Source organism: Solanum lycopersicum, chromosome 1, assembly GCF_036512215.1.
Source record: "Solanum lycopersicum chromosome 1, SLM_r2.1".
Taxonomy (NCBI): Eukaryota; Viridiplantae; Streptophyta; class Magnoliopsida; order Solanales; family Solanaceae; genus Solanum; species Solanum lycopersicum.
Window position 1 is genome coordinate 93908441 of NC_090800.1, and position 12496 is coordinate 93920936.

At 35.1% G+C, this 12496-nt stretch overlaps 3 protein-coding genes across 3 annotated transcripts; 1 reads left to right on the forward strand and 2 right to left on the reverse strand.

Annotated features, from left to right (window-relative positions):
* The first annotated feature begins 328 nt into the window (after positions 1–328).
* On the forward strand, positions 329–5250 carry LOC101266077 (basic leucine zipper 23). The gene is made up of 3 exons (XM_004230994.4): positions 329–783; positions 1106–1930; positions 4752–5250. The coding sequence occupies exons 2-3, from the start codon at positions 1141–1143 to the stop codon at positions 4772–4774; spliced, it is 813 nt and encodes a 270-aa protein (XP_004231042.1). The 5' UTR covers positions 329–783; positions 1106–1140; the 3' UTR covers positions 4775–5250.
* Positions 5251–5798: 548 nt separating this feature from the next.
* LOC101266569 (WD-40 repeat-containing protein MSI2) lies at positions 5799–8746 on the reverse strand. The gene is made up of 6 exons (XM_004230995.5): positions 8354–8746; positions 7721–8044; positions 7462–7605; positions 6928–7052; positions 6382–6477; positions 5799–6226 (listed from the first exon to the last, which is right to left on the reverse strand). The coding sequence occupies exons 1-6, from the start codon at positions 8663–8665 to the stop codon at positions 6016–6018; spliced, it is 1212 nt and encodes a 403-aa protein (XP_004231043.1). The 5' UTR covers positions 8666–8746; the 3' UTR covers positions 5799–6015.
* Positions 8747–9590: 844 nt separating this feature from the next.
* LOC101266875 (heavy metal-associated isoprenylated plant protein 26) lies at positions 9591–12428 on the reverse strand. Its single transcript, XM_004230996.5, has 2 exons — positions 12189–12428; positions 9591–10135 (listed from the first exon to the last, which is right to left on the reverse strand). Exons 1-2 carry the CDS (start codon positions 12267–12269, stop codon positions 9755–9757), a joined length of 462 nt encoding a protein of 153 aa, XP_004231044.1. The 5' UTR covers positions 12270–12428; the 3' UTR covers positions 9591–9754.
* Between the last annotated feature and the right edge of the window lie 68 nt (positions 12429–12496).

Below are 12496 nucleotides of genomic sequence, written 5' to 3' on the forward strand. Positions count from 1 at the left end.
TAAAATCTAAACTTTGATGGACAATAATTTTTATATAATTAGATTATTGATGTCAGCTTATATATAGATAATTAGATAACTTTGTTAAAAAAATTTAGCAAAAAATTTAAAAGTAAGGCCAATTTGTAGCTATACAATTTCAAATAATAGAAAAAAGGAATGTGCATAAAAGAAGAGGTTCGCAAAAACAATTATTTCACTTAAAAATACTTTTCAAGTATATTGAAATGGAAAAAAATCATTAAAAAAAAGAAAATTTGTTATATTTTTTTAAAATATGAAAAAAAGTAAAAAATAGAAAAGTACCAATTTCGAAAAGAAATTAATTGATTATAATGTGGCGAATACTTTTTCTTCGACTAGAGACCTCAAATTTTATACCATAGGACAAAAAAATTCTTAATAAAAATTATATTTTAATTAAGCCCCTAGTAAATACGAATCAATCAAATGTGAAACAGAAAGTAGTTGATTGTGCACCGCTAATTGAGTCCGTATAAAAAAATAATTAGGATCGGCCCCTCAAATAGGTATAAATAACAAATTGAGATTTGCAGAAACGGGAAAAGACGAGCTCAATTTGCAGTCGTTTGTTGCGTGTGTGCGCGCATGTGTATGTGTTGGAATCTTGACCTGTGGCCCCTTTGTTTTCCTCCATTCTTTTTCCGCCATTAAAACTATTTGACATCTTAACACCCCTTTTTAGCCTTTTCTAGGGTTCCTTCACTTTTCCTCGCACCCCCATTTTTCTCTCCTTTTTCACGCCTCAGACTCTGCTTCACTGTAAGTGCTTTCTTTTTTCGATTCAATTTCACTGTTTTGTTATTGATTTCGATGAATCGGAATCCATCGCCTAGCTTTGTTGTGATTTGGTGGCTTGTTTCTTCTAAGTTGTTTGAATTTGACCCAGATTGAAATTTTATGTCAGAATTTCAATTTCAAGATTTGGGGTTTTCTCGGAAATTATAAATATCGTACCTTTTATGTTCAAGTTGAAAACTTTATGTCTTGAATTTCCTTTCTTGAGGGCTTGCTCTGTTTTTGACTGGACTAGTAGTTAGGTTTTTATCTTGAAGGTTGCTGAATTGCTGGTGTTTTACTGCAGAGTTTGACATATTGGTTACTATTGAGGTTTCAATTATGGCTGACGGGGAGCTGGACATTTCTACCCAAGAAATGTTGTCAAGTTCGAATTTTGGTGAATTTAGTAGTTCAATGGACAGTTTTTTCAATGAGATTCTCAAGGATGCGCATGCCTGTACTCATGCCCACACTTGTAACCCGCCTGGTCCTGATAACTCTCATACTCACACTTGTTACCATGTTCACACCAAAATAGTTCCTACAACAGATGACGATAAGAACCCCAGTGATGATACTGCAGAGTCTGCAGAGAATAAAGGAAAGAAACGCCCGGTGGGTAATAAGGAAGCTGTTCGCAAGTATCGTGAGAAAAAGAAGGCTCGGGCTGCTTCATTAGAGGATGAAGTTGTCAGATTGAGGGCTATAAACCAGCAACTCTTGAAGAGGCTGCAGGGTCAGGCTGTATTGGAAGCGGAGGTTGCTAGGCTCAAGTGTTTGCTTGTGGATATACGTGGAAGGATTGAAGGGGAAATTGGATCATTTCCATATCAGAAGCCCATGAAGAGTGGCAATACATATCAGCACATAGTTAATCCTAACTTTCCTGGTGCATATGTGGTGAACTCTTGCAACCTACAATGTGATGATCAGGTTTATTGCCTCCACCCAGGCGCAGAAGGTAAAAACTCAGACGGCACTGTATTAAATGGACAAGGCTTCAACAACTGTGAATTTGAGACTCTCCAATGCTTGGGTAATCAAACCTCTGGACTGGAGGAGGTTCCTGGATGTGTTGTGGGTAATAGCACACCTACTGACAACACTTCTGGTCGAAGCAAGAGAAAAGGTGAATTGAAGTGCATTTTCTCTTCTTCTTTTTTTTTAAGCTGAAGATTTGCATTTTCTCTTAAAGTTGATATTATCTGAAAATTGTACCATGTTAACTATTTTACAACTTAACTTAACTAAGCATTGTCCTTTAGTAACATGAGTGCAGTATCCATTTAAGACTAGGACTTGGTTTCTTTACTTTCACAAAAGGGTATCTTCATTTGTGTACAGTTAGCTACTCATCTAGTCGAACCACCACTTTGATATATTTTTAAACAGTAACTATTAACTGCTCCATATTCTTCCTCATGCTATCGTTAGTATTTTATTATGGTTTCTTCACTTCCATTTTTCTTTTGCCAAACTGCTTTGATCTGATTTTTCTTGAGGCAAGGGTCTATTGGAAACAACCACTCTACCTTCCAAGATAGGGGTAAGATTTGCATACCCCTACCCTCCCCAGACCCCACTTGTTGCATGGGATTACACTAGGTATATTGTTGTTCTTCTATTAACTAATATAATTCATTAGTCAAATCAACTTCTTGAACCTCTTATTTGGTCAAATATCGTCATATAAAATGGATGGAGGGAATGCATGTATATTTAAAAAAGTCTTGTGTATATATATGGAAGAGAAGTGTGAATACATAAAAAAATTGTACCTCAACTGGCATGGTAAATAGTGATTTTCACTTTTTTTGAGCACGTGAATAAGTTATATTATGTTGACGTGATAAAAAAATACCAACATTTCCTCTCTTATAACACCATCTTCTTCCTCCTTCCCTACATCCTCGGTCACCATTAACTATACACATAACAGAGCGATGCATAGAGGACGTAAGTCATGTTTCCCCTTGTCGACCTGCCACAAATACCCTCCAATTTACACCTCCCCGGAAACCATCTTCAACCAACACCAAAGCTATCACCATCTTCCTCGAGAACTCCACCATCACCAATAACCAAATGCATTAAGCAATAGCAATTGTAACAAGACATCATTAGGAATGCCGTTTTAATTTTTCCAATATTAGCCAAAACCCCTCCTCCCACTCGAAACAGAAACACAATCATTGTAATCCAAAACTACTTATTTGTCCAGTAGAAATGCGATTGTAATTTTGATTCTACTCTCCTTTAAGCAAATCACTCTTGACTGTAAAATCTATCTTCGTTGTCTTACACTTACAGCAGGTTGGGACTAAACCCAAACTTTGTTAGTAAATCAGAAAACTTAAACGATATTTTGGAGGTTGTACTTGTTTTGTCTCGAATTATGAGGCTATTCTGTCTCTGTAGTTAGCCTTCCCCTCTTTTCTTCCCTTGAATTTAACCTGGAAATTCTTAGAGTAGTAAGCCTTAATCTTCTGGACTTTGATTATAACATTAGATGTTGGCGTGTGTATATATAACATGTTATATTGTATTTGTATATATAGGGGATTTTATGGTAATGGTACTTGATTTGGTTCCCAAATAAATAAAGACAATAGACATTGACATGCTGAATAGTACTCCCTCGATTTCTGAACAAGTAACAGCAAAGAAAAGGCTGAAGGGGTTCTGAGTAACAAGTGTCCAAGCATCAAATTTCGGTCTAGTTCTGACAAATATTTCATAAAAAATTGGCATAATATAGTATTTATTATAAAACAATTTATAAGTACATTTGAACTAAGATCAACTACATGTAAAACCTTTTTTTTTTATTGATAATTATGATGTTCAAGTACACCCGAACATTAAATTATTGGTATTTAAGTTGGAATGAGGCAGATTCTGCTACCATTTCCCGAAGATCCAATATTATCTAAGCGTTCAGGGTCGTCCTTAAGTCCCTTGTACCTGTTTGTAACTAAATATATGATGCAAAGAAAAACTAGTTGTGATACTACCTGCTAATATGGAGTGAAAACAAGGAAAATATTCAAGAAAGCCTGGATCACATTTCTGTGGTGCAGAATCTGGTGCATTTGGAAAGAATAGAATCGAAGATGCTTATAAACTATACCAGCAAATCCTTGGGAGAACTGTATAAATCTTTTAGTTTTTGGTGTAAGTTGGATTTAAGACGATTTGGAATAATATATATTGATTCTTTCCAGTCCCTTGAGTTATTGAGTAGGTAAAAACAATTGTTAGGTGTCTGATATTTTGCTTTAAATAGAGCATATAATTGATGTCGTGTGAATAAAACTTGAGGCATACCTCATTACAAAATGAGAAAAAATAACTTGCTCAGCTTGATTAGTATCCACACATAATTATCTTTTGACTGAAATTCTAAAATTATGATGACAAGAAGAATTTAAATGGTAAAGTTTTGCAACCTCTTGTACCCCTTTTATGTAGCTTGTAAACTTTGTTAATTCCATTAATGCCAAAAAGGAATCTCTATGTTGATTTCACTTTGAAATTGATGAACTGAAAGAGTTAGTGCAATCTTCTTGATCGAAAGGAGTGTCAGAGATCTTGGGTGGCTTCTGGTATCTTTGCTAGAACTTTTGTCCTTAAGATTTGTTTAGGAAAAAATGTTTTTCTTCTCAGCAAAAGAAAGATCCATATATTTGCAATGTCTGTCAAAATAACTGTTTCCAAGCGCTTGTATGCTATGGCATTGGTTGATGACATTTATATTATTAATTAATGAATGTGTGTTATGATGTGTTTTATTTGAGTTGGTGGTGCAAAACAACCAGTAGCTTCAAGTTTAACTTTTCTTTCATTGAGCTGAGTGATTAACGCATTGATGTACCAGTGTAGAATGGCAACTTAGTTTTGTGTTTAATCCTCCTGGCTGTGCTCCTTTAATCTTTGCTTTGCTTTTTCAGGAGGCGCGCGTACAACAAGTTGATGAACATCTTAGGAGAGCATCATTATTCTTGAGAATAAGTATGTTTTGTTATGTGCTCTCTACCGTGAAGATTTCTCTACTTTGCTGAGTTCGACTTGAGAATCTTCTTCTGGCTGTTGAGTTGGTGGTCTTGTAGGTGTTTGAGTGTCTGTTGTTTATCAACAGTCATGTAAAGTAGAAACAACCGAATGGATATAGCTAGCAGAACTCATGAAGAGGATACCAAGGGGATGCCAAGGGTTGTGGTTTTCTTTGAAGATCTGGAAGCTTTATTCCTCACTGTTGTATTTATTCATTCTTTGATCTTTGATGAATGTCGCCTCTTGCCGATGGATGTCTAAATTGATGGTTATCGTTCTTAGTTTATGTGAATTTGAAATAGATGATGGTCTTTTTATGCTCGTGATTCTCTGCTATAAAGAGTGGAAAATTGAAACACTAGACAAATTATTGAAGTACATTTGCTTGGTTTCTCAGTTTCTGTTCCTTTGTATTTACTTGTGGCACCATCCATATGTTGGTGTTTTGAGCTGCAGGAAGTACGACAGATCTCATGAAGTAGAAACACTGATTGGTGAAATATGTGGCATTTCATATGCCCTCGTGGGTTTTCTCCTTTTCTATGTTTGGTTTTGGTCCTCTTTTGCCATTGGGTTAAAAATCAAAGATGGCGCTGGCCGCTGGTCATGGAGTGGTTGGTAGGGGAGAACAAAATCTGTCTCCCCCTTCTTATGTGAAATTTGAATTTCATGTCTCAACTGAGTTTTACATTGTTGGGCGCGTTTAAATTATTTTTGGCTTTGATGGTTCAATCATCAATAATTGGATCATATTTGGAGCAAGAAGACATGTAGGATTGTTGACACTTGCCATAAACATGATGCTTACTATATTGATTATTGAGATTAGTGTGATTGTTATTGTATTAAATGCTGGATGAGTTCAGCATGCTATCTGAAACTTATCTCTTATAATACCTATTTGTAGATGAAGCAACTTAGCTAAATCTGTGCCAGGCAGCAAGTTCAAACCACCATGATTAATAGTATAGTTGCACTTGTACATGGATTCAGTTCTCAATGTATATAAGTTAACAATGCAATTAACGGTACTCTTCTACTTGATGATTCTGCACCTAATAAAGTTGATGATGCCATAAACGAGTATATAAAACTCTTCTAGTTCAGATCTGCAGCATACAATTAGAACGGCCTCCATTAATGCCAAGAAAATTGAACATCTCAGCAGTTGCCATTGTCATTGTCCTCACGGTAGATGCTCTCAGCCATCTGCCAGACTTGGACACAGTTGTCTTCTGCCACACTTGAAATGACCCATGGCTCGTTCTTGTTCCATGAAAAATCAGATATCTTTGCTTTGTGACCGCCATGAGAGAAAAGAAGTTCTGACGGTCCGTCTTCAGCTTCCCCTTCCAATTGCTCGTCACCAATCCTGAAGACAACAATCTTGTTGTAAGACAAAAAAGGTAAACCATACAACTCTTTCTTTGGTTAGTATCACCATTATCTCGTATTAAATTTAAGTGATAACTGATAATCCACCACCATCGTTTTCGTGTTGTGGAATTCATTTCATGCATGATGTACCTGTTAAGATCCCAGACCATCAACCTTCTATCACCACCTGAAGATGCCAGTACAGTCTCATGATTAGGATCCCATTCTACCTGGAACACCTCATCCCTGCAAAAAGGTTTAATGACAAAAATCGTATCATTGGTAGAAACAAAAGGTAGAAGAGTTGTCACATTTAGAAGAATGCATGAGAATTCCTACAGCAATGTCATCTAAAACCAGGAATTGGCTGAGTAAGAGCATAAGCAGGGCTCAAAAGCAACAGCAGATTTGACCAATTTCTGTGTGCATACACAGGCAAAATAATTCAACAATGATGAAAGAAATGCACCACGATAAGTAGATTTGACAGATACTTTTAGTTTTCATAAGTTTTTTGTTTCAAAAGGAGCTCTGTATAGCATACTAAGGGATCCAAATATTGACAAGTCAATCATCACTGGAGACGAACATCAGTAAACTGTGATTTCGATAGTCACCAAGCCAATAAAATAATGGAGTGACGTAAAAGATTGACCACAACAAATTTGAAGACTTGAAATAAGCTGAAGGACATACGTATGACTGCCAAACACGTGCAATGGAGAGCTAAGCTTTCGCATGTCGAACAGACCAACAGTACTATCTGACGATGCTGTAGCAAGAACCCATTCAGTATATGAGTTGAAAGATAAATAATTCACCTGCAGAGAGGAAGAAAAACAAGATCAGCAAGACTGCCTCAGGATAACTATTGAGAAAAGTTTGTTCAGCCGGTGCACATGCTATTAACTTTCTGAATTCGCATTTCATTAATGCATGTGAAACAGGTGACAGGATTAACCTCTCAAACAGATAAAAATAAGACCAGTACAATGTACGAAGGATAACCATTGTTGGAGGTCCCATTATTCAAAGACTCATATGACATCTCAACAGTCCTATCCAATAGTTTCATATGTTTTTCTTTAATACCATATTGGGTGCCTAGTGCATGATCTATGGGTTATATCATTGAACGATTAGACAAGCATAGTAGAGATTAATCTCAATGATACAGATAAAACAGTGCGTGGTAAAATATTAAACAAGATGGAATTTGAAGACACTGACCTCTTTCTCATGCACTAAAACCGAGTGTTGGGCTTTGTTTGTCCGGAAGTCCCAAATGATCAGACGACAATCATCTCCGACAGAACCAAATAGGTTCTCATTCTTTGGATGCCATGACACATCCTCAACTACATCTTCATGCTCCTATACAAAAATACCAGAATTAAATTCATATCTGCCATAGTGATATTCAACTACGGAATCAACAAAAGAAACTCAGTTGAATCAGCACATTGGGTGAAAGGACAGATCACATTACCTCATAAGTATGATGAGCCATAAGAACTTTATCTTGAGGCAATGCAGATATATCCCACAAACAAATCTTCTGATCATTTGAACCACTCAAAAGAAAACCCTCTTTAAACGGGCTCCACGACAAGCCATAACCTTCTTTATCATGCCCACGAAGTCGAACATCAGGGTTACAAGACCCACCTTCATGATCAAGGGGCTGTTTAGCTGAGTCAAAGACATAAACTTCAGAGCTACTAGTCTTAGCTGCAACTACAGCTGGCTTCTGTGGCATACATCTCGCTCTATTCACTTCTCCGTCAACATGAATCTTTTGTACTATCTCTACCTGTGTACACTAGAAAAACTTAATTGACCAATTTATTCACAGGTTTTAACACTAGGAAAAAAAATACTTCCAGATTAAACTTCCTTCATAGAAACACCGATAGGCACCACATATTCATAAATTGATTCATTAACAAAGAACTTTCTTCATTTGGATATTTTATCAAACAGTTCATATATGTACACATATGGATCACTCATCACGAATATAGAAATATGTAACTAATTTTTACACTATTAGCGCATTTTAACAGATAGGGAATTTTTTCAAATATTAGTGTAGTTTAACCGATTGTAAGGAGTTACAGACCTTAGGGATTTGAGGATTCATGAGATTGTGTTCAAGTCCTGAAGCAGGATTCCGAGGGAGATGAACCTTTGCGACCATGAGGAAGTTGGGGCAATCGTCGGAGGTGTGAGTTCCGAGAATGAGCTTGTGTACAGCAAAAGCACCGTCGTCGGTGGTTGGAGACGGAAGCCATTGAACGGTGAGAGAAGGCCATTCAAGGGCATGACAAACGACAAGATCGTAGAGCAACGGCGTGTTCTTCTTCCAAACGGCGAACTCCTCTTCTACATCTTGTTCGGTTTCTCCCGCCGCCTCCAATTCTTCTTCAGCCATTGTTAATGGAGTATGAGGGTTTTCTGTTTCCCGCCAAAAATGGAAAATGGAGTCTACGAAAGGCGGTTGGAAAGTTATCGTTAAGTACTGTTGTTACTACTTGCTACTACGTATACTTGGGCCTGTTGTGGCAATCCAAGGTCCTTCTTTGGATTTTCACTTATTTTTTGTGCATACAAACCAAGGGCCCATTTGGCTATAGATATACGAAATTTTAAAAAAAAACTAGTGAAATTTATATTTTTCTTATTTTTTATTTTTATTTTTAAGTATATTCTATTAGTTACGATAAAAAATATTCTACTTCACCTAAAGGATTTAAATATGTTGCCCGTTTGGCTATAGATATACGGAATTAAAAAAAAACTAGTGAAACTTATATTTCTGTTATTTTTTATTTTTATTTTTAAGTACATTCTATTAGTTACGATCAAAGATGTTCTACTTCACCTAACTTAAGGATTTAAATATGTTCAAGATTGATTATATTTGAGTTTGTTGAATCAAAGGTGTTCCACCTCAACAGACTTAAAGGAACTAGAGACATTCAAGATTATATTTGAAACAATTAAAATAGATACACTCCCAACAAGGAAATGCTTTTTTTTTTAGCTAAGAAAAATCCATATTAGTCACCTTTATTTTTTCTTAATTTCTTAAAAAATATGAATTTCTTTAGCTAGAAATTCCATATTACTCCAAAAGAGTTTTACCAAATAGTCCATCAATCATTACTTTCCAACGTAAATTCCACTAGACAATTATAAAGAAACAAAAAGTTCGGCATGCACTGATGCTTTACAAAAAGCAACAATCTGAAAAAAAATCAGATAGTTATACATGCCCGCCCACTCAATTTATTTATTTTTTATATCGAAATGTCAATCACAACAATTTCTTTTGTTAACAATTGTAAACAGAAAAGTTCAATGACAAAGAAATCACTTGACATGTACAGTTTTCTTACTCGTAAACAGCCAATTTAACGAGTTTCAACAACAGGATACTCAATACAGTCCGTACAATCATGATAATGAAAACCAATACAAATTTAACAATAACAGAGTAGTAGATTCATAATATTATCGTTCACATGACCACACAGGCTGCAGGATTCTCGTCGCTAAAGGCAGTAGTATAGCGAACTTCAGTAGAACTGGCACGAGCAAGTTGGTTCGTTTGGAAATCATCTCTTCGCACGTATCCAGCAGGAGCCTTCTTATCATAGACACCCTGTGCATAAGGATGAGCAACCACATCGTATGGGACATAGGGCCAAATCTCTGCCTTCTTACCTGTGCGATGGGCTACACGAGACACAACTTTCTCTGGATCTACATAGCCTACTACGGTCAGCTTGTGCTGTTTAGGCTCGATTGTTACAGAGGAAACTCCTTTCATTCCCTCAACAGACCTTCGCACTTTCCTCTCACACCCTTCACAGTCCATCTTCACTTTTATCTCCACTGTCTGAAAATCCAAAACTTCTCTTATTATCTACACTCCCATTTGCCCATAGATTGGGAATTAGATTTTCCACATTCTTTGTTCATAAAATTTTGTGCTAGCTAGTTTTAGGGGGAAATTTTACTTCCACAACCAAAACTTCAATTTATTTCCAAAAACTATTTTTTCAACTTCAAAACACTTTGATATTTCAAGTTTCAACTAAATCTAGGGTCAAACGCAAGCCAAGAGAACGGAAAGATGAAGTGAGGTGAGGTGGTAATACAGTCAATGTGGACTAGAAAATAGTTTAACGTTTGTATGATTTCATTAAAAGTAAAACGTAACAATAGCAAGATGAATTTGACACTCCATCAGTTCTAATTTATGTAAACCTCTTATCAAATGAGTCTCTCCTTGAAAAGTCACACGTTTCTATAATCAAAACAATTCAACTTTAAGATTCACTTCTTATCCTTAGTTTTTTTAAAAATAATTTATAAACATACAAATATGTGTTGGTCATTTTAGACTATAACTTTCAAAAATTTACTGTTTTTTTCTTTAAACATCGTGTTAAGTCACGTAAACATCAATCCAAATGATGTTTAAAAGTAGTAGTAATATATTACTAATGCATATAAGTGATTTCTTGGCAGGTCCATAAATAAAAAGAGGATATGTACATTTCAGTGGAGGCCCAAAAGGGATACTGAATCTGCAGTATCCTTTCTGCAACACGTCACTATTGATGGAAACTTTCTACTTTTGCTTTTGCTTTTGAAAAGCTATGAAATACTCACTTTGGTTATAAAGCAAGAAAAATATAATTTTGAACAATAAATAAAGGCAGTAGAGTAGATCATGTGACGGCAAAATAAGTAGACATAGTTATAGGAGAAATGCTATTAACGAGAACGAGAGCGTGCACATGGGAAGACCACCCCAAATCTATTATTAGCACGAATTTTGCTAAATATAGATATTCATTTTTACTCCCTCCCCAAACCAATTCAAACGGACACTTTCTATTTTCTTAATTATTATTAATTTTTTCTTTAATTATCTCTAATTATTTATTAATTTTGACAAATTAAGAAAAGATAATTTTTTTAACCTATTACATCCTTATTTAATTCTTTTGAAAAGGTAAATTTTTTGGAAAAATTTTAAATATTTAACCACCAGCTTCATAATAAATAGGGATAAAAATAATTATTTTCTTAATAAGTGTAACTGAATCGCCTCTCTTACGAGCTATTTAATAAGTTATCAAATAAATATTTATAATAAGATATGGGAAGGAAGGAGTACTTGTTTCATTTAGAAAATCAATAGTCATTCGTAATTTAGTTTATAATTTACCCTTATTATTAACTATAGTCATTTTCTAAAATATCAGAGTGTGATATCGTAATATCATTCTAAATATTGTAGGGAAGGAGATTTTTCTGAAAAAATAGTGTCACGTCGTAATAGTTTTTGTCAAGTCTCTCTACTGCACAACCAGAAATAAGATATGCTTAAATCATACCAATAATTTATGTTCTATTGAGCATACATTATTGATTAAGGTACACATCTACCAAAAAAAATGTGCTTTATGCAAAAATCTCATATGAACTAGTATTTACTTTTATGCAATTTGTTAGAGAGTTGTACATTTGAGCCATTTATTTCCTCCCAGATTATGCTATCAGACAAGAAGAAGAAAAAAACCCAAAAGTGGCCAGCAGGCGGCAGCAGATACATGGTAATTGGTGTAAAATAGATCTATAAGACAGCTGGATTTGAGATGTCAGAAAACTAATAAACTAAACTGTATTTTTTATAAAAAAATAAACATAAACAGGACCTGGAAACACCGGAGAACCATTTGGTGATAAAAATTACTTTTTTTCTGGATTAATTTGAAATCAAATCTGAAGAATAGCTTGTAACCTGTTTCTACTTATAAAGTAGTTCAAATAAAGTGCAAAAATGCCTAGCAATAGTATAGGAATCAACAAAATAACTGTGGGGGAATATGTTTAATTTTGAGATCCCAAAAATAAAGAAGTTGGGTATACATACATACCTGCAATTGTTTGCGTCTTTTGTGCTTTGAGTGTTCAGAAGAGCAATCAAACATGTCAGATATGTGATCAAGAACACCCATTGTTTTGTGTGAGTAAATCGTGATGAGAAAGAAAAAAAAAAGGAAGAAGAAGAAGAAGAAGTTATGATTAGAATGAGAGAAATATCCCACTTAATTTCTTGACGTTTTCTGACACATGATAACGACTCATTACCATCTACTTTTTTTTCTTTGTCGCTTATATAGCCTACTATATACATATCTTTAATATTAGTGCCACTGAATCATTTGATTCAAAAATACTAATA